This window comes from Populus trichocarpa, chromosome 10, assembly GCF_000002775.5.
Source record: "Populus trichocarpa isolate Nisqually-1 chromosome 10, P.trichocarpa_v4.1, whole genome shotgun sequence".
NCBI classification, from domain to species: domain Eukaryota; kingdom Viridiplantae; phylum Streptophyta; class Magnoliopsida; order Malpighiales; family Salicaceae; genus Populus; species Populus trichocarpa.
Window position 1 is genome coordinate 2885887 of NC_037294.2, and position 26281 is coordinate 2912167.

The window sequence follows — 26281 nt, forward strand, 5'->3', positions numbered from 1 at the left end:
CAGAGACGCCAATATTCAATAATTTCTGGTGGTTTGACCAAAAGTCACTCGAATTGCTTGTATCAAAAGAATGGGAGAGCTTTTCGGAGGATGATTGGAGAGTAAAATTGCAAAGGCTTCCATTAAGCATTTTTAATTGGAAAACTCCTTGGATGAGGAATATGACAAGCTTGATGAGTTGTGGAGAAAAGCCTTGGGTACCATTAATTGGAGTAACGGGATACATCAGTTACGCACCTGCTTTAGTTGCAAGGCAGTTTGGGGGCCTACAAAGTGTTCCTAGGACAATTGACATAGCTCAATTTACCGGGGTCCATAAAGGGGCCGCCATGGAAATGTTAGAAAGCATTAAACAGGATTGGAACTCTTTGTTGTTGATAAAGAAGGAGAATGGATCAAGGAATCCCACAGTTAGTGAAAGGTATCCCGAATGGCGTGATAGAAGAGTCTCCGACATGGTAGAAATTTCAGAATCCGTGGGCACCCGAAGAAAGAGGGTGAGTTGTGAAGAAGAACTAAGAGAGCAAGTAAAACGATTGCAAGCCGAGCTTAAAACGAAGGAAGACTTGAGACTATCATTGGAGCATAAATTAGCCGAAGAAAAAGCTATGAGGAAATTGGCTGAGGAAGAAAGGGACTCGTTGGGTCGAGATCGGATGAAAGCAATGAACGACTTGGAATCCCTAAAAGTCATCAATGAGGAGAAGACGCTTCAGGTGGAGAAGGCCCACTATTGGGAGGAATTGGTCGTCAAAACTCAAGCTGTGTCAAGCAAGCGTTTAACAGATATAAAAGAACTCAAGAGCTAGTTAAAAGATGTTGAATTGGAGTTGGTTAAAACTAAGAAGGTAGTCAAAGCCACCCAGAATGTGAGAACTGAACTCAATAGTGTTAAAATTGAAGCAAAAGCATTGAGGACAAAGTTGGCAAAGGGAGAAGCAAAGACCGAACAATTGCTAGAAAGTCAGAAAATGATGGAGAGTCACATTCAAATATTAGATACCGCTAATAATTCTCTATCCAGAAACAACTTGATCCATACTGAAAGAATAAGGGAATTTCAAGAGCAAATTGACAGAGCTGCGGCCGAGGCTCATTGGCTAAGAGTGGAGGCTCGTCAAGTTGGAGGGGACATCGCGAAATATCAAAGGAGCATGAATAACACCGATATGTTTCTAAAAGCTATAGCAAATAGAGGCAGTGCCTTTCCCCCTGTAATAGATTAAGATGAATCATTTGTTGTAATGAAAGTTTTTATGGGTTAAATAAAAAAGGCAGAGACCTTTATTTATTATTCAAAATGTGTATACAAGGCTGAAAGCTCAGATGGTAAAAGGTTAAACAGATCTCCTCTCGGCATTGCAATAAGTATCAGATATAGATCTGACCACACATCCAACGAATAACGGTTTATTATGTCACCTTCCCGCGAAATAATCCATGCCCAATATGTTTCATTCACATTCATGCATTTTTAAAACATACACTTATGAACTGTCATAATGCTGCACATCAGGTGAAATATAGGTCCCCCATTAAAACACACTCATAACACACGGTTGCGAAAAAAAATGGAAAATGAAGAAAGAACTCAGTTGGATGCCCAATATCAGAAGGAGTTGAACGGTCTGAAGGAAGATGTCGCTAGGCTTACTAGCTTACTCGAACAAGCCTTGAGATCTAAGTCAGGAGAAGGGACATCCTCCCAACCAGCATTTACCGCTCAGATACCACCGACGCCTCCGACGTTCTTCAATCTACCAAATATGGGGGCAAGTGGATCTTCGCATGAGCCCCAATATGCTACGCATTTCCCAGCTCAGCCTATATACCCGATGGGGATTCCTCATGCTGATGAGTTAACCTTGGAGGGGTCTCACAAGGACAAAATGATAGGAGCTGAAGGTTTGGAGAAGTTGGCTGCCCTAGAGGAGAGGGTGAGGGCAGTTGAGGGAAATCATTTGTATGACCCGGTGAAAGCCACCGAGATGTGTTTGGTACCTAACGTAGTCATTCCTAAGAAGTTTAGGGTGCCAGAATTCATCAAATACACTGGAACTCAATGTCCAATAACCCACCTTAAGTCATACTGCAATAAGATGGCTGAAGTGGTACAAGATGAGAAGTTGTTGATCCACTTCTTCCAGGATAGTTTGAGCGATATCGCTCTCATTTGGTACATGCGTTTGGACAACACCAAGATAAGGGGATGGAAAGACCTAGTTGATGCCTTTATTAGGCAATACAAATTCAATATGGACATAGCCCCTGATAGATCAAGCTTGCATTTGTTGGAAAAAGGTCATAAGGAATCTGTAAGGGAGTATGCACAAAGGTGGCGCGAAACGGCAGCACAGGTTAATCCGCCACTATTGGAGAAGGAAATGATCGGTTTATTTTCCAACACCTTCAAAGCTCCATACTTTGAGTACTTGGTGGGAAGTGCTGCACAAAGCTTCTCTGATTTGGTTGTTATAGCTGAACGAATCGAACAAGCCATTCGAATGGGTAGGATCACAGACCCAAGTGAAAAAAGGGGTTTTGTTGGACGCAAAAAGGAGGCTGACGTCCACAACGTCGAAGGTGAAGGTAAGGGAAGAAAGCACAATTTCAGGCCACTCATGACCATTCCTCCCACCTCCAACATAAATTTCACTTCGCCTTATCAAAAAAACCAAACAAATACCCAAAATATCCCGTACCACCAAAGCAACACATTTCACCCACGCAGAAACTTCCCTGCAAACCAAGAAGAACTGCCCCCACTTCCCATACCTCTTAGTGAGATGTATCAAAGATTGCTCAGCATTGGCCAAGTAACACCTGTTCCTTTAACACCCTTGCAACCACCTTTTCCTCAATGGTACCGACCAGACCAGAAATGTGAGTACCATGCTGGTGTCACCGGCCATAATATTGATGGTTGTTTGGCTTTCAAAAAGAGAATCCTCCAACTCATCAAAGCGGGTTGGATTTCCTTTGATGATTTTCCGAACGTAAAATCTAACCCGCTATCGCACCATGCTTCTGGAAGTGGAGGGGTGAATGCTTTGGAAGAAGAAGAGAGGGGTACTAATGTCTTAAAGTTGTCAATGGAGAGATTGTACAAAATGTTGGAGCAAGCTGGGTACCTCCAAACACCCATCAAAAAGCAAGCCGCAGAGCATAAGGGTGAATATTGTGAGTATCATCAGCATATGGGACACCATGTAAACTCTTGTAAAGAGTTTCGGATGAAAGTAGAAGACATGATGACATTGGGAGTGTTGAGGATAGGGGTGCCTGAAGAAAACCTAGTAGGAACCATGACTGGCTTTGACAAGAAAATTGAAGTCTGTAGATATCAACCAACGGAGGGAGGACCCCCAAGAATGATTTTGGCTAGACCTACAAGCACAGTTAGTGGAAATTATAATGCCATACCTTATAATTATGGTTATTCTTTCCATACCACGAGACTAGTTCCTACTTTTCATGCTGAAGTTGGGGGTTTAACCCGAAGTGGAAGGTACTATACTCCTGAAGAGCTAGAAGACCAAAGGAGGGCAAAAGGAAAGAATGTGGTGGAGTTGGCCAAGATGGATGAAGTCAACAAACCAGTGAGCGATGAGGAGGCTAACGAGTTCCTGAAGCTAATGAAGCACAGTGAATATAGTGTGGTGGACCAATTGAAAAAGACCCCCGCCAGGATCTCTCTATTGTCGTTAGTTTTGAGTTCAGAGTTGCATAGGAACACTCTCCAGAAGGTCCTTAACGAAGCATATGTTCCTCAAGATATCACACAAGATTCTATAGAACATTTGGTGGGAAGGATTCAAGCCACTAACTATCTCTACTTCACAGATGATGAACTAGATCATGAAGGAATTGGTCACAATAAGCCATTATATATCACTGTGAAATGCAAGGATTGTGTGATCGCCAAGGTGCTGATAGACAATGGTTCCGCTTTGAATGTGTTGCCAAGGCATGTGCTCGATAAAATGCCAGTTGATGCCTCTCATATGAAGCCAAGTACCATGACAGCTAGAGCATATGATGGTTCACCAAGGTCGATTATGGGAAATATCGATGTTGAGCTTGTAATTGGCCCCCAGCCGTTCCAAGTTGCTTTACAAGTGATGGATATTCATCCCACATACAGCATGTTGTTAGGAAGACCTTGGATTCATGCAGCACGAGCCGTTGCATCTTCATTACACCAACGGGTTAAATTTATCATCAATGGGAATTTGGTGACAGTAAGGGCTGAAGAAGCTTTAACCATGGTGAGAAACGTGTCGATTCCTTATATAGAGGCTGAAGAGAGTAAGGACGGCAACCTACATGCATTTGAGGTAGTAAATGCTGAATGGGTACCTGAGAATACAGTGCGAAGGAAACCAGAGATTTCTGAGGCTGCAAGGATGGCTGCTAAATATTTTCTGAAGCACGGGCTGCCATTCCAGTATGACCCTATCATAGGAATGCCCGAAAGGATCAACGTAATAAAGATGAAATGCACCGATCAGAGGTTCGGTTTAGGTTTTAAACCTAGAAAGGAAGATTTCAAGAGAGTGGCCGAGTCTAAAAGAGAAAGGAGAATGGCTCGAATCGAAGGAAGGGAGCCTAAGGGGGGCCAAATCCAGATCCCTCCAATCCACATAACATTCCCACGACCTGCACAAGTGATCAATGCTGGAGGTGAAATTGAGAGGATGAGCAAAGAATTTAACAGTGCTACCATCCACTATCTGGAAGAGATCAACAAACAAGAACCCCAAGGAGGTTTGGAAGATGAAGAAAGCCCTTATGAAGAACTACCCCAACTGACTGTGAGTGCTCTAGAGGATGGTCTACCTGAGTTTGTGAGAAGATTAGCTGAAGGGGAAGAGTTGAATAATTGGGAAATTCAAGAAGTCCCAATTATCTTTAAAAAGTAAACATTTGTTGATTGCTTGCTTTTCTTGTTTTGCTGCATTTTGTTTGAATAAATTTGCGTTGCCAATAATCGTGGCTCAAAATATTGGTAACAAGATTTTGTTTTGAGCCCTTCTATCATTTCAAGTTTTAATGAGATCATGTTTTGTTTTTCCCTTCATCATGCCTTCTAGTTTCACCTTTTCCATTATGCACTCATAACAAAGGCACTTTCCGCTTTCAGGGAATCTGAAAGCGGGACAACGATAAACTTACAAACCCATTGCATTGAGAATAATTGGCCTAATTTTGATAAAACTATAACTTCAATGGAAAAGGAAGAAGATGGTGAAGAGGACATTGAGGAGTTCCAGAAGCTTATAAAACAATCCGAACATGCATGGGAGCCTGCAAGGGAGGAATTAGAATTAATAAATGTAAGTACCAAGCATGACAAAAAGGAGTTGAAAATAGGGATGTTGATCACTGCAGATATGAGGAGTGAGTTGGTCACCCTTTTGCGGGAATATGTGGATATTTTTGCCTGGTCATACGCTGACATGCCCGGTTTGGATACTGAAATAGTAGTGCATAGGTTACCTTTGATTGAGGGTTGCCGGTCAGTCAAACAGAAGCTAAGAAGGACAAGACCTGATGTATTGCTCAAGGTAAAAGAAGAGATAACAAGACAGTGGGATGCAGGTTTCTTGGAAGTAGTAGAATATTCCGAATGGGTGTCTAACATTGTGGCGGTTCCTAAGAAGGACAACAAAATCAGGGTGTGCGTGGATTTTCAGGATTTGAATAGAGCAAGCCCAAAGGATGACTTCCCATTACCTCATATAGACGTGTTGGTGGACAATGCTGCTAAGAGTTCAACTTACTCTTTCATGGATGGTTTCTCCGGATATAATCAGATTAAGATGGATGAAGCAGATAAGAGAAAGACGACATTTATCACCCCATGGGGAACTTACTGTTATAAGGTGATGCCATTCGGATTAAAGAATGCTGGAGCAACATACCAAAGGGCAATGGTAGCACTTTTTCATGATATGATGCACAAAGAAATTGAGGTCTACGTGGATGACATGATCGCAAAGTCCAAAGATGAAGAAAGCCACATCCCAGCTCTGAGGAAATTGTTCGAGAGGTTGAGAAAATATCAGTTGAAATTGAATCCTGCAAAGTGTACATTCGGGGTGAAATCAGGCAAATTATTAGGATTTGTGGTAAGTAATAAAGGCATAGAAGTGGACCCCGACAAAGTAAAAGCCATACAAGACATGCCCGCTCCAAAGGCTGAAAGAGAAGTTCGAGGCTTTTTAGGGCGCTTGAACTATATTGCCCGTTTTATCTCACAACTTACAGTCACATGTGAACCAATTTTTCGATTACTCCGAAAGAAGAATCTTGGAACATGGGACGAAAATTGCCAAAAAGCTTTTGATAAGATCAAGCAGTACTTACAAAAACCACCATTGTTGGTACCGCCCGTGCACGGAAGGCCACTCATCCTGTATTTAACTGTGACTGAATCAGCTATGGGTTGTGTGTTAGGGCAACAGAATGAATCAGAAAGAAAGGAGCAAGCCATCTACTATTTGAGTAAGAAGTTCACCGAGTGTGAATCCCGTTACAGTATGGTAGAGAAGTTATGTTGTAGTCTAGTGTGGAGTGCGAAGAGGTTGCGACAATATATGTTATACTACACTACCTGGTTGATCTCAAGAATGGACCCACTGAAGTATATCTTTGAAAAGCCATACATGTCGAGTAGAATAGCTAGATGGCAAGTACTGCTGGCTGAGTATGACATCATCTACATGACAAGAAAATCAGTAAAAGGAAGCGCAATTGCTGATCATTTAGCCGATAATGCTATTGAGGATTACGAGCCATTGAACTTCGACTTTCCTGATGAAGATGTGCTAGTAATGGAGAAGGAAGAGAAGAGTGGTTGGTGGGCCATGTATTTTGACGGTGCAGTAAATGTATCGGGCAACGGGGCAGGTGCTGTGATAATTTCCCCAGAAGAAAAGCAATTTCCTATCTCGGTAAAGCTGCACTTTAGTTGTACAAACAACACAGCTGAGTATGAAGCTTGCATCCACGGATTGGAAGCTGCATTAGAGATGAAGGTAGGGAAGTTAAAAGTATATGGAGACTCAATGCTAATAATCTGTCAGGTAAAAGGTGAATGGCAGACAAGGGATGAAAAATTGAGACCATACCAGGAATACCTCTCCAAATTGGCTGAAAGCTTTGATGAAATAGAATTTACTCATTTGGGAAGAGACAAAAATCAGTTTGCCGATGCGTTAGCTACCTTAGCTTCTATGGCTGTAATTGATTGTGGTGCCAAAATTCAGCCTGTAAACATCAAGATCAGAAATTCTCCCTCTCATTGTTGTTCAATAGAAGAAGAAACGGATAAAGACCCATGGTACACGGATATAAAAAGATTCATTCAACATCAAGAGTACCCGTCGGGAGCCTCGAAGACAGATAAAAGGACCTTGAGAAGAATGGCTATGGAATACTACATAGATGGAGAGATTTTGTATAAAAGGTCATTTGATGGGACTTTGCTGAGATGTCTGGGTGATCTGGAAGCTAACAAGGCCCTACAAGAAGTACATGGTGGAATTTGTGCTACCCACGCAAACAGACACATGATGGCTAGGCAGTTGCAAAGAGCAGGTTACTTTTGGCTGACCATGGAGAAAGATTGCATAAATTTTGTCCGAAGGTGCCACAAATGTCAAGTGTATAGTGACAAAATCAATGCGCCCCCTGCACCTTTATTTAACATGGTGTCTCCTTGGCCCTTTGCAATGTGGGGAATAGATGTGATTGGGCCTATTAATCCAAAAGCCAGTAACGGACATCGTTTTATCCTTGTAGCGATTGATTACTTTACCAAGTGGGTAGAGGCCTGCTCATATGCCCATGTGACTCAGAAAGTGGTCAAACGGTTCATTGAGAAGGATCTAATCTGTAGATACGGTGTACCCGAGAGAGTGGTGACTGATAATGCTCAAAACTTCAATGGAAAGATGATAGCAGAGCTATGTACAAAGTGGAAGATCAAGCATTCCAACTCGTCCCCTTACAGACCTAAGATGAACGGCGCCGTAGAAGCTGCTAATAAAAATATAAAGAAGATTGTTCAGAAAATGGTGATTACTTACAAAGATTGGCATGACTGGCTTCCTTATGCTCTCCATGCGTATCGAATAGCAGTAAGGACCTCGACCGGGGCTACACCATACTCTTTAGTATATGGAATGGAGGCAGTGGTACCATTGGAAGTAGAAATTCCGTCTTTAAGAGTCCTCATGGAATTTGGACTCGAGGAGACTGAGTGGGTCAAGATACGATATGAGCAGCTAAATATGATCAGCGAGAGAAGGTTAGCAGCAATTTGTCACCACCAGTTGTATCAAAGAAGGATGGCCAAGGCATATGACCGAAAAGTTCGGCCAAGAGAGTTCAAAGAAGGAGATTTAGTATTGAGAAAAATTATGTCACTACCAGGAGAAGATCGCAGTAAATGGGCACCCAATTACGAAGGACCCTATATAGTGAAGAAGGCATTTTCAGGAGGGGCATTGATGCTAACAAGAATGGATGGGGAAGACGTAGTTAGGCTTGTGAACTCCGATTCTGTAAAGAAATATTATCCATGCTGTATAAGTCTTTATCAAATCAATAAATAAGATTGAGCCAATGATTTCTCTTTGCATATTTTTCATAAAAGGTGCCTGCAAAAAAAAAAAAAAACCCAAAAAAAAACCCAAAAAAATATACCCTTACAATCTCGCATGATCTCATAGACTTAATTGATCTCTTTTACCAAAATCCATTCCCCTATTGGAGTTTTAAAAAAAAAAATTTGATCTTGCATTTTGATTCCGAAAATAATTTGATGTTTATCCAAAAACCATATATTTTTAACATTCTACTTGTAAAATGACAAGTGAATCAAGCAACTCTATCATTGAGGTGACTAAATTATATATAAAAAAAAAGAGAAATGAATAAACACCCTTACCCCATGACTCTTGAATCATGTGTTTTTAAATGTATGAACAATGGTATGTAGTGAACTTGTTACTCATGACTCATGAAATGCATCTTTGCAAAGACCAAACCATCATGCTAGATGAGGTCAAAGTTTATTGATCATAACTGCTTGCGCTTGAAATGAGGAAAGGCCATCTTTGTTATTCCTTTCACGTTCTGAAATAAGTACATCCCTTGAGATCCCTTTTTGAGCCTGAATAATTTTTCTTTCATGAAAAAAGAATCCCGACTAGGATCACACCCCACACCGGGGGGCAAGTGAAATTTCAATGATCAAGAAAGATGATAAAGCCGTGAGAAAGCCAAAAGGCAAAAGAGCCCAAGAAACTCAAATGCTAGGGGGCATGCCCAAATCACAAGAAAAAAGTGATAACCAAGATAAAGTGAGTATGCTCTAGCAAAGCAATGAAAAAGAAAAAAGAAAAGAAAAAAGGGCAAATCAAAGAAGAGCGGCAAAAGAAAATATGAATGACGTCAAGAGTCAAACTGTTGATCGTGATCTTCAGTCTTTGAAACCCTGAAACACTCTTTGATCCTTATGAATCCTTTTCTTTCATAGCCAAAAACCACAGCCTACGTTACGTGCCTGTAGAAGTCTTTTCTAATCAAGCAAGCAAGCAACCTAGAACAATAAACAATGCTCTCAAAATGCAAAGAATACTTTTCATAAGATTCATGACATCAAGAATAAACTACTCATTATTATTCATGCTGATAAAAATGAATGTTCAAAAAGAGACAAGTTTTTCTCAAAACCTCGAGCTTTTTCTCGAGCCCTTCACTTTGAAACAAAAGGTCATCTCATAATGTATTTTCATCGAAGACCTCATTGCCAAACACAAGAGCAAAAATCTCTTTTCCAAGAAATAAAATAACCAAGGAGTTGCAAGATTTCAAAAGCAAATTGTTTTAGATTCACATTGAAATAATTTTTGTTTTCAAAATGCAAGATCAAGATTTCAAGATTCATTCTAGACCCATATTCCTTCACCAAACTAAAAGAGAGAGAAATGGGATAAGAGCCTCTTAAAACCATTATTTGTCTAAGTAGCTGACATAACATACTTGGGGGCAATGATCAATACAAGGGGGCAACATTGTGTTTAGAAGAAAAATTCTAGAAAAAAGATGGTAATTTCCTCCAACCAGACAAGGGGGCATTTTGTTTTATGAAAGACAGTTTGATCCTTTCAGCAAGTGGCACCGAATGTTTTTAGTAGTGAGATGAGGAGTAATGAATAATCCTCTCAAATTATCCGACGAGACAGAAAATCTCTAGCAAGCAAGTGGGACACGATGGGCACCACAAAGGCTGAGTTGTGCAAACAAATCTGGAAATAGACTTACATGGGCCAACTCGAGTGGGCTAGAAGCCAAGCGACAAATATGACCCAAATCAGAGGTAGCAAGTCGTCATCAGTCAAGCAACAAGAAGACAAAGAAGAAATGGGGGGCCTATATTTCAAATAAGGTAAAGATGCATGCATATCATCTAAACTTTGAGAAATTAGACAATGAGTTTTGCAAATCTCATTAGAGAAAATTCCAACGGAATCCATCAAGTGGAAGGCCAACTTGAAATGGCCAGGATTGAAATTGCTTTTGAAAAATTTTCACTTTTGAGAATTTTTCAACCTGGGCAGGCCGCCCACAAGAATTAGGCCCTCTGAAAAATCTCTATGTTTTTCCATCACCTTAAAATGCGCCTTCGAGCCTTTGAACATCATTTTTAGGGCGCTTTCAAGTCCTTATCTCCTTTCAAGTGCGCCTTCGAGCCCTTGACCATCCAAGGTATTGCGTTTCTTAGCCCTACCTCCCTTTTCGAGAACACCTTCGAGCCTTACCTCCCTTCAAATGCACCCTCGAGCCTTTGATCATCATTTTTAGGGCGCTTTCAAGCCCTCGCTTTCCTCTTCGAGTGCCTTTGAGCACTTGCTTTCCTCTTCGAGTGCCTTTGAGCCCTCGCTTTCTCCCTTCGAGCGCGCCTTTGAGCCCTCGCTTTCTCCCTTCGAGCGCGCCTTTGAGCCCTCGCTTCCCTTCGAGCGCGCCTTTGAGCCCTCGCTTTCTCCCTTCGAGCGCGCCTTGGAGCCCTCGCTTCCCTTCGAGCGCGCCTTCGAGCCCTCATTTTCGTTTTGTTTTACTTGGGTAGGTCACCCATCACAATGAGACCACTTCTAAAAAAAAAAAAAAAAAAAGGTGGATCGTCTTCCAAATGACTTGTTTCTTGATTTCGACATCTCTCTGTAAAGGTCGTGTGTTAATCTACTATTTTCAAAGTTTTCAAGGCTAAAAAAAAAACAAAAAAAAAAACAAAAAAAAAATAACAAAAATAACAAACAAACAAAAAAAAATGGGTCGTCTTCCAAATGACTTGTTTCTTGATTTCTACATCTCTCTGTAAAGGTTGTGTGTCAATCTACTGTTTTCAAGGTTTTTAAGACTAAAAAAAGAAACAAATGATCTTTTTGTATCTACTTTTCTTTATAAATTTACTACACAAAGCTAAAAGAAAATGAAATTTTCTTTTATCTTTGCATGGTAAATATAATAAAGAGGGGGCAACTGTCATAACCCAAATTTTGACCATTTTTATTTTAATTATTATTATTATTTTATTTACTGAAAAAGATAAAAAAAAAATGATGATGATAAAAAAAAAATGATGATGATTAAAAAACAAGTAAAATGAAGAATGAATTAAAATTTGGTTTGAGGGCAACATGATTGATAAGTTTTGAGATTTAATTGAGTTTGAAATTAATTTAATTAATCCAATTAAGGGTTTAATTGGAGAATTGATAAGTTTTGAGACTTAATTAAGCTTGAAAATTAATTTAATTAATCCAATCAAGGGTTTAATTGGAGAATTATTAAGTTTGGAGACTTAATTAAGCTTGAAAATTAATTTAATTAATCCAATTAGGGACTTAATCGAAGAAATATCAAAGTTTGGGGTTTAATTGGGGTCTAAATTGCAAAAATTAAAATCCAAGGACCAACTTGAAAATGGCGCAGAAATGTAAGGATCCAATTATATTTTAACCAGGGGTTTGATTGCAAAATTAAAAGAATTACAAGGACCAAATTTGCAGCCAGCAAAACGGGGTTGTTTTGCAACGACTGTTCACCGTCTCTTTACTCTGCAACGGCTCTGCCATTAAAGGCAGAGACGTTTCGTCCGTTGGCAGCTAACACGGACGTTTTCTTCATTGAAGGCGTCGGTTACGGAGCATTTAGGGTGGGGGGCAACTGTTACCACCACCGAGGCTGCTGCTGGCTCTATAAAGGCTGAACAAAGGCGACCAGAGGGGGAGGAGAGAAAAGGCAAAACAGAGAGACGGAGAGACTGGGAGGAGAAAAACAGAGCAAGACAGAGGGAAGAAACCCAGCAAAACAGAGAGAAAGAAAATACACAGAAAAAAAAACAAAGAAAACGCAAACAAAGAAACCCAGAAAAACCAACATTAACATCACCGTCTCCTCAATTCCCCCCTGCAAATCAGAAAAAGGAAGAACCCAAGCAGCAAGCCGTGACCTTCATCATCACCGAAACAAAAGGAAAACAGAAGGGGCAGGCGTACACAGACGAGAACGAAATCACTGTGCCGCAAGCCTCCTCGCAATCTCCAGAAGCAGGTAGGCCGTTCTCATCCTCTTTTCATTCTTGTTTGAAATTGTGCAATTGTAAAAATAATTAGGTGTATAACTTACTGCCTTGAAATGCACAAACAATAACAACTGTTAAGGCACCACCTCTGATTGCACGCGTGAATTTGTTTCACGCGTGCACCTTAATTAGCTCAGTCGGGCCACTGGCTTGGGCCAGTGACTGGGCTGGGCCGGCTGGGCTTAGCCCAGCCCATTGGGGTTGAGCTGGGCCCAGCCCCAAAAATAATAAAAAATAGAAAAAAATAAAAAATAAAAAAATAGGAGAAATAGAAAAATAGAAAAATATATGTATGCATGAATAAAAATAATATAAATTTACCGGTTTATTCACCAATGCCAGAGTCGGGAGTAAAATACTGGTTTAAGTTTATATTATTTTTATTCGTTATATTTTATTTTATTTAGCAAGAAAAAAATATATGTGCATTTATGAAAAATAAATTTATTTATTTATTTATTTATTCACTGACGCCATAGTCAGGAATAAAAACATTGATTTAATTTATTTTTTTAACTACATAAGAAAAATAGAAAAATATGTGAATGCATAATAAAATGAATTTAGTTTATTTGTTTATTCACTAGCGTTAGAGTTAGGAATAAAAAAATATTAATCTAAATTTATTTTATAGCTACGTAATAATTATCAACGCCAGAGTTGGAATTATCCGTAGTCGAATATTCACTGACGCCAGAGTCAGGAATATCGTGAATAAATCATCAGAATGTAAACCAATAAATGTTTAGCAATTTAAGACAAAATCAGCAATGCAGTCTGCCTCAGGCAGAACATTTAAGGGGTGATAATATCTTCTCTTTTACGTAACCAGTCCCGAACCATAGAATCTCTGTTGACCAGTTAGGGTTCCTAGTGACCATAATACTAGGTGGCGACTCCTCAAACAGGACCTTTTCCCCTAAAAGAACAAGATGCCAGAAATCTGTTCTTTTTCCCTAATCAAGATTATTTGTGGGCCGCCGTGATGTCGGGTGCGACAAAGTATATGCAAGAACTATGCTTGTTATGCCTTAATAGAGAATAACATTAATGTTTTCGTTAAACTATTTAATTGTTATTAGTAATTGTTTATAATTCTTGTAAATATTTGTACTACAACAGGGACGTTTCAACAATGAGGTACCTATAAACTTCATTACGCCGGAACTTATTTTTGCAAAGAATTATGTAGTTATATTTTGATGATGTATTTTGTACGAACGAAGTGTACTAATTTTGACAAAAAAAGACTTATCCACGATCTAGTTCATATGGGAGCCACAACACATTTTTTTTCTCAGTGCTGGTCACCTCAACTTAGTAATCATTCAACATGACTTGCTATTTCCAAGATACTAATGTTTTTATTAATAAATAAATAGAGTCTAACTCAAAAACGATTCCTCGAGCGACAAAATCATAGTCTTATTAATAAATTTCTTGCTCAACTCATGATCATATTAATAAACTTTTACTTGTCATGATCACTCTAACTGGAGAGATTAATTCTTTCTCGGAGTGGTTGATCGAGCAATCAATCATTTTGTTTTGCGAGAATTTTTCGAGACAACTATTATACCTCTACTCAAGAGTTTCGTACTATGGATATTCCTAAAAAAAAAACCTTTCAAACTATAATATTCCTAATTAAAGAGGTGTTTTGGAGAATAAAAAATAGTGATATGTTTTTTTAATATATAGAAGGGATAGATGGAGTAAACTTATAAATTTTTGTTAAACTTATAAATTTAGATTTCAAGTTTTCCTTCCAACTAATTTTATGTTTATTGTATTTTCCTATAAAATCCTAACAATGCATTTTTAAATTTATTACTTATCTTTTTTATCTTAGAAAAAAAAATAAAAAAAGTTTTATCATATAATTTTATCATTGTTAATTTCTATAATTCAGAGCACCCCCTTATACAAATAATAATTAAAAAAATTTATTCTTTTTAAAAAATATTTTTCAGACATGAAGAATTATATTTTCTACCTTTATAGTCGTAAAATGAACTTACATAGATAGTAAAATTAATATGAACTTTCTTGGATCTAAATTATAAAAGGGAACTTATTAATCTTAAAATATTATCACAAACTTGATGGTAATTTATGTTTCAAAAACAAACTTATATACAAATGTTCTAATGAAATGTTCAAATCTATAAGATGAAATACTAGCTAGCAAGTCTTGATGATACATGAACATCAAGTAAGAGAAATATCTGGAGTCCCCTCCCCATGATTCATAAATGTAGCTGCAACTCTTGGATTACATGAAGATACTTGTCATCAATTTCTTCACGTTTCATAGAGACACTAAGCTTTAGAAGCATTTATTTGACTTGCTTTTGTTCGTAATTGCTGTTCTGCAACTAGAACATCTATCGAATATTAATTCGCCTTTAATCACTTGAAATGAAATAAAAGCAATCTATCTTGCCTCTAACATTGAAATCGAGCATCCGTTTGCCGAAGGTGGTTTGTTCTGGCTCGATGAATAGCTTGCTTCATCAAGATCCCTTTCAGTGAAAAATCCTGGTTGTTTAGGCTGAGGCAATTCATCTTCATTACCCAACATCAAAACCACATGTGATATGTTTGGTCGATCTTCTGTATTTTCTTGCACACACAACAGCCCCACATGAATTGAACGTAGGACTTCAGACAAATAGGGTGTTTCAACTCCTGATCCCGCAGCCAGTTCCAGAGACCTGCCTTGCTTGAACAGTATCCAAGCCTGATAAACAAAACCATGCTATTAAGAACACATTATTTATCCATGCAAATTCAGCATGCATACCCATTGATCATTGTCGGTCTCAATTGTTTTTCAAAATTTCTTCAGTTTTTCTTCAAGTATTTGAAGTGTTCATGTCTCATAAGCATGTGCAGGCATCTGGTACTTAACAAAAGCACTCTAGAATTTATTGAAATGAAACAGTCAAAGTGACATAACTTTGACACTTACATGCCCGATAAGGTTGAGGTGGTGATCTGGGTGACTGAATCCTCTGTTCTTATAGCCACTCACTATCTCTAGCACCAATACTCCAAAGCTGAAGACGTCTGATTTTAGCGAGTAGAGCCCATAATTTGCGTACTCTGGAGATATGTAACCACTGCAATGTATTCATAGAATTCTAAGTTCCATTTGCAGACTATGAAGATAAAATGCGTATGATGGAGATGACACTTACTACGTTCCAGCCACTTTATTAGTATTGGCTTCAGTTTCATTTTCTCCAAAACTTCTAGCCAGGCCAAAGTCTGAGATTTTTGGATTCATTTCGTAATCCAACAAAATATTGCTGGTTTTCAGATCTCTGTGGATTATTCTTAGTCTCGAATCTTGGTGAAGATAAAGGAGTCCTCGAGCAATCCCGTTGATGATGTTGTAGCGTTTAGTCCAATCTAGTAGCAAGCTATGAGTCTCATCTGCCCAAGTCAATCCATTATGGCTCTTATCAGTTGATAAGTGATAAGTGACTATCAATGAGTTTTTGTGTTACAATTACAAACACATACATGGCAGAATTTGTGAGAATGAAATTGGGGAAAACTACTCTTCTCCTACAAAGCCACTTTAAGGAAGCTCAATAGATGGTAGAACAATTCATAAAAGCTTAATAGTGCTAAATTTGAAAAATTCGAGTAACTTTTTGAAAAGGTTTTGTGAGATTCATACCAAAAATATAGAAGTCCAAGCTTTTGTTAGGCAAGAACTCGTAGACCAGCATCGTCTCATCACTTTGAATACAGCATCCAAGAAGCCTCACTAGATTCCGGTGCTGAAGTTTCACAATATGTTGGACTTCATTTTTGAACTCCTCAAGTCCTTAGTCTTGAATTCTTAGAGAGCCTCTTGACAGCTATTTCTTGTCCATCTGTTAATGTTCCCTGCAAATAATAACTAAGCATCATAAGAAAATCCTACGTTGTCTTCTGAAAGTTGAGAATTTCATGCAGCTTGAATTTCTCCAGGAAAATCTTTCGAATCAGCCATCCTTCTATGCTAAAAAAAGGCCGGTTCTGTAGTGGTGTAATTTCAATCCCACAGAACTCCACTGGCGCCTGGAGTTTGTACCATGAAAATTCAGAAGCCATATTGCATGACTGTTTATGGATAATTATTACCTTATAAACAGGTCCGAAACCCCCTTCTCCTAGTTTATTGGAATCGGAAAAGTTATTTGTTGCAGAAGCCAACTCATCCATGTTAAAGAAGGGTAATTCTAGTTCTTCCTTCATGTCATTATTGTTTGATCTTCTTTGCATTTTTCCTGTCAGCATAACTTCTATGGATTGGGGGGAAAGAAAGAGAAAGACAAGGGATCTCTATTAGCTGGTAAACTCAAGATTTTCATAGCATCAAACACAACGCAATGGGGCGATAGGAATAGTTAGATTTTGATGGTCTGAATACTTACTAGTTTTCTTCGGCTTCTTTTTCCAAACATACAAGACCAAGCATAGGCCAATAAACAGAATTCCTGTGGACAACACAGTGGTTACTACGATCCTTTTCTTCACTTTGGATTTGTTATTAACCCTTGCAGAGCCACCGTCATCTATAACATGGTAGAGAAAAAACAAAATCATTTTGGGTAGGAGAAAAACAATCCATCATGTCACCAAGGGACATGCCAAGTCATGACTAATCTAGTTGTTTGTGTGTGTGTGTGTGTTTTCCCTGAAAATTTCAAGTACTTTCAACACAAGCATATATACAAGGTACTCTCAAGGATCATGTTTGATATATATATAAAGATAACTTTCTTCTCATGAATTTGATATCTAGTTATCTGAAAGAATATATATTTGAAAAAAAAAACCATTTAGATATTAATTAAGCAAAAAAAAGTATTAACTCTATGATGCTTAAGGGTCTTAATCAGGTTTCTTTTAGCCATATTTTAAGAGAAGGAAACTCTGTTGCTGATGATAGCCTCGCAAGGAAAGGTTTAGATACGCTCACAGACTATATAGCTTGGTTTTAATATTCTTAAACTTTGTATCCTTTTGCCCAGTAGCTTTATCTTACTGGTTTTCTTTCTGAAAATATTTCAAATTTTAATTAAAAAAAAAAACAAGAGTGACTTTTCATACCTAGTTCTGATGCATCCATCCGTATAAAAATGTCTTGCTCATTTTGAAAGAAAGTTCTCATATCAATCAAATCATTGAACCAAAGCAAGCAACCACTTCCTCCATCCCTGATGTCCAGGTTTGTATACGCAGTACAGCTGCAGTTCTTCAAGCATGTGTTCTTGCACTCCTCCAGGTCCATACTCCCGTTGAACCATGATTTTCTTGTCTCCGGCATCTTCACACCCGAGAGCTTCCGAAACCCATCTCTGGAACAATTTAGTGCAGTCTTTCTAACGCAACCACTTGACCAATCTGTCTTGTCCCAGTCTCTAGGAACTTTTGGTACAAATCCTTTCAAGCAGTTACACACCGGAGAGTTGTTAATGCTACAGATACCATTTGCGCCACAGAGTGCATAAGTTTCACAATTATCTGTATTTGCTGTTTCATAAAGAAGCCAACTTTGAGTTTGCTCGATCCAGAGGATGTGCTGGATATCACCACTCTGAGGTAAGACGACCCTCCAATGCCTTGAGCTATTATGAAGTTGCTCTGTGTAATATATCTCCTTGTCATTATAAACAAATTCAAATATGTACACGGGATTTGGTTTTACTTGAGGCATGCCACTGAACTGCAAGCCATTCCATGGCCCAGCTCGATGCTTCGGCTTCGAATCTTCCAACAGTAGTAACTCCGGATATCCTTCAGGAACAAGGATGCCTGTAATATTACCTCTGGAAGGATCATCAGGTGACTTCCATGATGTCACGTACCAGTCCATGCCAGTTTTGATATTCCGTCCTACCTTCATGCCCGGTATTAGTGTGTTGCCTGGATAATCAAAACTCTGCCACAAGGACTTCTCCATGTTATTATCACCCTCCTCTTTCACAACAAGGTTTCCTGTATCCAAAAGCTGCGCAACTGGATTCCTAGCAGGTGTTGATGTGTTGGAAGACCAAATGATGCTTCCACTCACGTTTAGAAGAACAAGAAGTCCTTCGTTGGTAAGCCTTACAACTCCTGATGAATCGTTAAGTGGAGTTTCTCTGTTGGCAACCCAAACTGCTGTCTGGACAGATATTTTGCCATACCATATCCCCAAGTATCGGCTTTTGGATTTCCCGGGGCTGAAAAATCCTAATTCATAGGTCCCGCCAGCTGAAACTATAGTGTCTCCATCTCTAATGATCTGAGCTGTGTTTATGGTGTCAGTAGGGGTGGCTGTTCTTACAATCAGAAATGAAATGAAGCAGAAAACAAGCACGGGGATGCAATCCATTGCTGCTCTCACTTTGTTATATTACAAAATATGGCTGGCCTTGCTAGATGTGAAGTTATTCGTCTCAAGGACTTGCCTATTTAACATCACAATGAGTCTCCGGGAAGAGCTAGCAATGCTACGCTACATAGCTAGGTAAACGCAAGTCTTCGGAAATTATTGGCTCTGAAGTGACCCTTGTGTTCCAAAAATGGTTGACACTGCTTTAAGACTTTAAACATCAAGCTTAAGGAATCATTTACTTTGAAAATGGAGGCTAGTGGACTCTGAATTACGACCCTATAAGCTTAAGATCTCTTGTCCATTGCTTGAGTTCATTGGAATACCAATCTTCTGGTACAGAGAACACCAACCCAATCTTGAAAATCTAGTGGAATCGTGAAAGTGGCATACCACCAGACTATCCTCGGTGCTTCCATCCACCAATCAAGGCTAGTGGAGCGAAGCTTATTCCTTGTCAAGTGAAAGAGGCCAAGAGCAGTCGGTGCTGGAGACTTCAAGGGAAGACTGATCCGCCGTATATTCATTCATAACTGTTTATTTATTTATTTTTAAAAATTAATTTTTCTTTATGTTTTTATATTGTTTTGATATATTTTGTAAAAAATAATTTATTATAATAATAAAAAATATATTTTGAGTGAAAAGTTGAGTCAATAAATCTAAAGAAAGTTAATGTGATTGTGTGAAAAGGGTTGAGAAAAAGTTGATAAATAAGAGAAAATAAGGCTTCAGTGATTGAAAAGAAAGAGTGCATTATATTATGTACTAATAAATCATATTATATGAAAAGAAAGGGTGCAATGTCCGGATAAGAGCTAAGAAAGAAAATTGAGAAACGCAATTTATAAGCTATACAAAATGAAAACGACAGAAAAATTAACAGTAAACCTATGGAGAATCCTAAGCATATTACCAGCACTATCCAAGTAGCTCCTTCTACAATCTACTTGTAATTTTTTTGTTTAAGCCTATGGAGAGAAGTAAAAATAAGAAGATAACTTGCCAAAAATTGAAAATAAACCAAAATCTTAAGACTTTTGCTTAAAAACAAAAATATTTTCCTTAAAAAAAAATAGAATTAGAATTGGGTCTGTTATAAAATCTTAAGACTTTTGCAGCGGCTTTGGCCCCAACTAAACTCCTCCAGCTCCGCCTGTGCTTGTGAGAACTTGATCACCTAACTCATATGCAAACAATATAGCTCTTGAAAAGCCAAAAAATCAGGTTTGAAAATGTGACACGGAGATAACACATCTGATATCCAACCCAATGAATAGCAATTCGCACCTAGCAATTCACAAATAAAAAGTATAGAATGACAGCATGAAAATAGTTGTTCTTCAATAAATCGATTCAGTTCGTTACGAAACTAAAGTAAGAGAGAAAACTCATCCTCACACACTCACAAAGAGAGATGCGGCAATTTAAATTATTATTAACTAGGGATTTATATCTTTAATGGAAAACGATAATGTTTTCCTTAAAAAAAAGGAGTTCAGTCTGGTTATAAAATTTTAAGACTTTTGCAGGGGCCTAGGCCCCCAGTAACCTCCCCCTAGCTCCGCTCCCACTCGTGAGCACGTGGTCACATAGCTCAAATACAAATGATACAACTCTAGATCTATCTAATGAAATCTTAGGGACTCCCAAATATTACCTTAAATTTATTGTTTTCGTTGTGTGTATAGATTTTAGAACCCAACAAGATCATGATAACCTTGCAATAAAAAAAAGATAGCATGCATATTAAGTAAATATATAGACTTGCATAAGATATAGAAATACAATCCTAGCATGTATACTGAATTTGTATAAAAAATTATATTTAAACAAAACCAGTTTAAAGTAATTACTTGTTGAAGATTTTAGAATATAACCAATCTCATTTTTTTTTGTTGCCAAAGTTAAAATCATTTATCCTTAAGACTTTATTGGTTTTCACTTTGTGCAAAAAATACTCACTTCAATAAACCTCACAAGATTTCAACAACATTATCTTGTTTAGGTGCACTTGTAAATATTTACAAGGTCTAATAGATACAAATGAATTATCCTCAATGTTTTTCTACAAGAATTGAAACTAAACTCTAGATTATGAGGAAAACAAAAATGAATAAAGCTTAAAAAATCAAAAGATTTAAGATGGAAAAATATATGAAGAAGAATGTCAAATTCTATAGAAAAATATATCCAAACAGTATAGAAAAACCAACTCGAAAACACTCTTATTCAATCCTTATACACAATTTTAGAAACTAAAAGCTGATATAATTCTCTTATTATCAGCTTTGTTTACCCTCTATAAAATTTGAATTAAACCAAAACATTTATAGCTTTAAATTAGTTGTTTTGTAAGTTGAAAAAACTGTATAGATTTATAAAAATCCTTCTGGAAGAAAACTAATTAATTTTACCTTTCATGAACCGGACAGATAATTCTTTAAGAACTAGATCCAAGCTCAAATATAAATTGAGATAAAATAATATTTTGTACCACAAAAAAATATTTTACAATACATCCAAGTCCAAGTCCAAGTCCAAGTCCAGGCCTCAGTTGAGCCCAGTCGAGAGCTCATTTTGCTTAAGTCCCTCCCTTTTAAAAGCTTAAGTGTTATTTGAGGTAAATTTTAACTTGTTAACTTTTCCTTTTTTTCCTAGAAATTAACCTTGCCATGGAAAACATACAGCAGAGTTTTTATGAGCACACGATCACAAACATCAAGACCACGCAAAACAAGCACACAAGTTTTCATAAGAATAAAAATACAAGTAATCTATCTTGCCTCTAACACTGAAATCGAGCATACGTTTGCCGAAGGTGGTTTGCTCTGGCTTGATGAATAGCTTACTTCAACGAGATCCCTTTCAGTGAAGAATCCTGGTTGTTTAGGGTGAGGCAATTCATCTTCATTACCCAACATCAAAACCACATATGACATGTTTGGTCTATCTTCTGGATTTTCTTGCACACACAACAGCCCCACATGAATTGAACGTAGCACTTCAGACAAATAGGGTGTTTCAACTTTTGATCCCGCAGCCAGTTCCAGAGGTCTGCCTTGTTTGAACAGTCTCCAAGCCTGATAAACAAAACCATGCTGTCAATAACACATTGAAGATTTAAAGTTTTCAGGTCTCATTAAACATGTGCAGGCATCTGGTTTCTGAAAAAAGTACTCAAGAATATATTGAAATTAAAGATAATAAGTAACATAGCTTTGACCCCTACATGCCCAATAAGGTTGAGGTGGTGATCTGGATGGCGGAATCCTCTGTTCCTATAGCCACCCACTATCTCTATCACCAGTACTCCAAAGCTGAAGACGTCTGATTTTAGCGAGTAGAGCCCATAATTTGCGTACTCTGGAGATATGTAACCACTGCATGTATTCATAGAATTTTAAGTTCCATTTGCAGACTATGAAGATAAAATGCGTATGATGGAGATGAAGACACTCACTACGTTCCAGCCACTTTATTAGTGTTGGCTTCAGTTTCATTTTCTCCAAAACTTCTAGCCAGGCCAAAGTCTGAGATTTTTGGATTCATTTCGTAATCCAACAAAATATTGCTCGTTTTCAGATCTCTGTGGATTATTCTTAGTCTCGAATCTTGGTGAAGATAAAGGAGTCCTCGAGCAATCCCGGTGATGATGTTGTAGCGCTTAGGCCAATCTAGTAGCAAGCTTCGAGTGTCATCTGCCCAAGTCAATCCATTACATCTCTTATCAGATTCATAAATGTTGGTGAAGGAACAAGAAAAAAGGAGATGATAAGTCACGATCAGTGAATTTTGAGTTACAATTACATCTACATATATGGCAGAATTTGTCAGCATGAAAGTGGAGAAATCTTCCCCTACAAAGCCACCTTCCCAAGGGCTTTGAACGATGCTCAATAGATGGCTAAACAATTGATGTCAAATCCATCATGGAAGGTCAATAGTGCTAAATTTGAAACAGTGGAATAGCTTTTTGAAAAGTTTTGTGAGATTCATACCAAAAATATAGAAGTCCAAGCTTTTGTTAGGCAAAAGCTCGTAGACCAACATATTTTCATCTCTTTCAATGCAGCATCCAAGAAGCCTCACTAGATTCCGGTGCTGCAGTTTCACGATATGTTTGACTTCATTTTTGAACTCATCAAGTCCTTGTCTTGAATTCTTAGAGAGCCTCTTGACAGCTATTTCTCGTCCATCTGTTAATTTTCCCTGTAAATAATGACTCAGCATCATAAGCAAATCATGCGTTGTCTGCTGAATTCCTAGAGAATTTCATGCAGCTTGTATCTGTTCAGGAATTCTTTTCAATCAGTCATCTTTTTATGCTAAAAAAGGGTTGGTTCTGTAGTGGAACAATTTCAATACCACAGAACTCCATTGGTTCCTGGAGTTTGTACCATGAAAAGTCAGAAGCTATATTGCACGACTGTTTATGGATAATTATTACCTTATAAACAGGTCCGAAACCCCCTTCTCCTAGTTTATTGGATACAGAAAAGTTATTTGTTGCGCAAGCCAACTCATCCATGTTAAAGAAGGGTAATTCTAGTTCTTCCTTCAAGTCCTTGTTATTTGATCTTCTATGCAAATTACCTGTCATTTTTCCTGTCAGCATAACTGTTATGCTTGTTGAAAAAATAGAAAGAAAGACAAAGGATTTCTATTTGCTGCTAAACTCAAGATTGTTATTGCATCAAACACAACGGGGCTTTGAACAACTTACAGTCATACCTTATATTACTGAAAATCAAATTAAATTGTTTTTAAAAAAAAAAACAATCTTGCTATCTGATGATCCAGGAGTGGTGCGATAGGAATACTTAGATTTTGATGGTGTGAATACTTACTGTTTTTCTGCTGCTTCTTTTTCCAAACATACAAGACCAAGCATAGGCCAACGAACAGAATCCCAGTAGACAACACAGAGCTTACTATGATCCTTTTCTTCACTTTGGATTTGGTATTAACCTTTGCAGAGTCACCGTTATCTATAACATGGTACAGAAAAACTGGTGTTAAAAAGAGGAAATGCCAAATGGCTTTTGTATTTGTTTGGTTAGTTATTATGGCTGGAAAGTTTTCATTGGCCATATATGATCATTCAATTTCAGCTTTCTACTCATTCATTATAAAACAGAAGGAAACTCTGTTGCTGATAGCCTTGCAAGGAAAGGTTTGGATACGCTCAGAGACTATATAGCTTGGTTTTAAGATTTTTAAACGTTGTATCCTTTTGCCAATAGCTTACTAGTTTGAATATATTTCGAATTTTAATAATAATAATAATAATAAGAAAAAAAACGACTTCTCTAATCTGAGGAAAAATTCATACCTAGTTCTGATGCAGCCATCCGTATAAAAATGTCTTGCTCATTTTGAACGAAAGTTCTCATATCAATCAAATCATTGAACCAAAGCAAGCAACCGCTTCCTCCATCCCTGATGTCCAAGTTTGCATACGCAGTACAGCTGCAGTTCTTCAAGCATGTGTTCTTGCACTCCTCCAGGTTCATACTCCTGTTGAACCATGATTTTCTTGTCTCCGGCATCTTCAAACCTCTGACCTTCCGAAACCCATCTCTGGAACAATTTAGTGCAGTCTTTCTAACGCAACCACTTGACCAGTCTGTCTTCTTCCAGTCTCTTGGAACTTTTGGTACAAATCCAATCAAGCAATCGCAAACTGGAGAGTGGTTAATGCTACAGATACCATTTGGACCACAGAGGTTATAACGCTCACAATTATCTGTATTTACTGTTGCGTAAAGAAACCAGCTTTGGGTTTGCTCCATCCACAAAAGGAGCTGGAGATCACCATTCTGAGTTGCGATGGCTCTCCAATGCGTTGAGTTATTGACAAGAGTTTCTCTGTAAAATATCTCCTTATCATTAAAAACAAATTCAAATGTGTATATTGGATTTGATTTTAACCGAGGCAATCCACTGAACCCCAGACCATTCCATGGCCCACCTCGATACTTCACATTTGAATCTTCCACCGCTGCATACTCAGGATATCCACCAGGAATAAGGATTATTGAAATATTACCTCTGGAAGGATCATCTGATGACTTCCATGATGTCAAGTGCCAGTCCATGCCAGTTATTCTATTCCGTCCTAGCTTCGAGCCCGGTATTAGTGTGTTACCTGGATACTCGAAACTCTGCCACAAGGAGTTCTCCATGTTATTATCACCCTCCTCTTTCACAAAAAGGTTTCCTGAATCCAAAAGCTGTGCAACTGGATTCCTAGCAGGTGCTGATGTGTTGGAAGACCAAATGATGCTTCCACTACGATTGAGAAGGACAAGAAGTCCTTGGTTGGTAAGCATTACAACACCTGATGAATCGTTAAGTGGAGTTTCTCTGTTGGCAACCCAAACTGGCGTCAGGAGCGATATTTTACCATACCAGATCCCCAAGTATCGGTTTCTGGATTTACCGGGGCTGAAAAATCCTAATTCATAGGTCCCACCAGCTGAAACTATGCTATCTCCATCTCTAATTGGCTGAGTTGTGTGCATGGTGTCAGTAGGGGTGGCTACTCTTACAATCAGCAGCAAAGTGAAGCAAAAACGAAGCACGGAAATATAATCCATTGGCACTCTCATGAGTGTTTCAACGCTTTGTTATGTTATAAAATGGCTGGCCTTGCTAGATGTGAAAAATATTCGTCTTAAGAAATTGCCTATTTAACACCACAATCAGTCTACCGGGACAGCAATTCTGCACTACTGAGGTAAACGCTCGTCGTCGGAATTTTTTTGGTTTGTGAAATTAGCATGCATTATGCATAATTGACAGATGGTCAACACTCAGAGAGCAAAGGGAAGCTCCGGCGATGTCATGTATTTATGATGTCACGACCCGACTCCCGGATCCATGACCGGCACATAGGCAAGGTTCCCCTCCAAGGTTCCATACCTATGCGAACCCAAACTTACACACAAACTTATCCTAACTCAATCAGAGTTCAACGCAGCATTAATAACAAAATCAACTTCATAATATAATTGAATTATCTTAATACAAGAGTTTATATAAGTTTAGAGTTTTGGAGCACTAACTAAACATAAAGGAAAGGTACAAAGTACAACCAAAGAGCAGGTTCTGAAGGTCCAACAAAATAACCTGCTATCAAGCTATAAGCCTGAAAATGATAAATAATGAGATGATGAGTTCAACAACTCAGTGAGTAGATAACGTTCAATACACACACACGAGGTAATAAAACAATGAGAAAT

The 26281-nt window shown here is 38.2% G+C and overlaps 2 protein-coding genes across 4 annotated transcripts in view; both read right to left on the minus strand.

Moving 5' to 3' along the window:
* Positions 1-19556, minus strand: part of LOC18110799 (G-type lectin S-receptor-like serine/threonine-protein kinase At4g27290) — a 133606-nt gene extending 114050 nt beyond the window's left edge. For 2 of the 3 annotated variants that reach the window (XM_052456584.1, XM_052456583.1), the window contains exon 1: positions 17768-19556. In XM_052456584.1, coding sequence (XP_052312544.1) covers positions 17768-19034 — 1267 coding nt within the window. In that variant the 5' untranslated portion in view covers positions 19035-19556. The remainder of the gene's footprint in view (positions 1-17767) is intronic. The other variant, XM_052456582.1, reaches the window with a different exon arrangement.
* A 2137-nt stretch (positions 19557-21693) lies between these two features.
* On the minus strand, positions 21694-25636 carry LOC112328988 (G-type lectin S-receptor-like serine/threonine-protein kinase At4g27290). Its single transcript, XM_024610883.2, has 7 exons — positions 24370-25636; positions 23885-24025; positions 23485-23642; positions 23036-23246; positions 22498-22735; positions 22267-22417; positions 21694-22117 (listed from the first exon to the last, which is right to left on the minus strand). The coding sequence occupies exons 1-7, from the start codon at positions 25634-25636 to the stop codon at positions 21812-21814; spliced, it is 2472 nt and encodes an 823-aa protein (XP_024466651.2). The 3' UTR covers positions 21694-21811.
* Positions 25637-26281: the final 645 nt, after the last annotated feature.

Coding starts and splice junctions, on each gene's coding strand:
- LOC112328988 (XM_024610883.2), bottom strand. CDS start 25,636: ATGGATTATATTTCCGTGCTTCGTTTTTGCTTCACTTTGCTGCTGATT. Junction 23,643..23,884: donor AAAGAAGCAGCAGAAAAACA/GTAAGTATTCAC, acceptor TTATGCTGACAG/GAAAAATGACAGGTAATTTG. Junction 22,118..22,266: donor ACCTCAACCTTATTGGGCAT/GTAGGGGTCAAA, acceptor TTTGTTTATCAG/GCTTGGAGACTGTTCAAACA.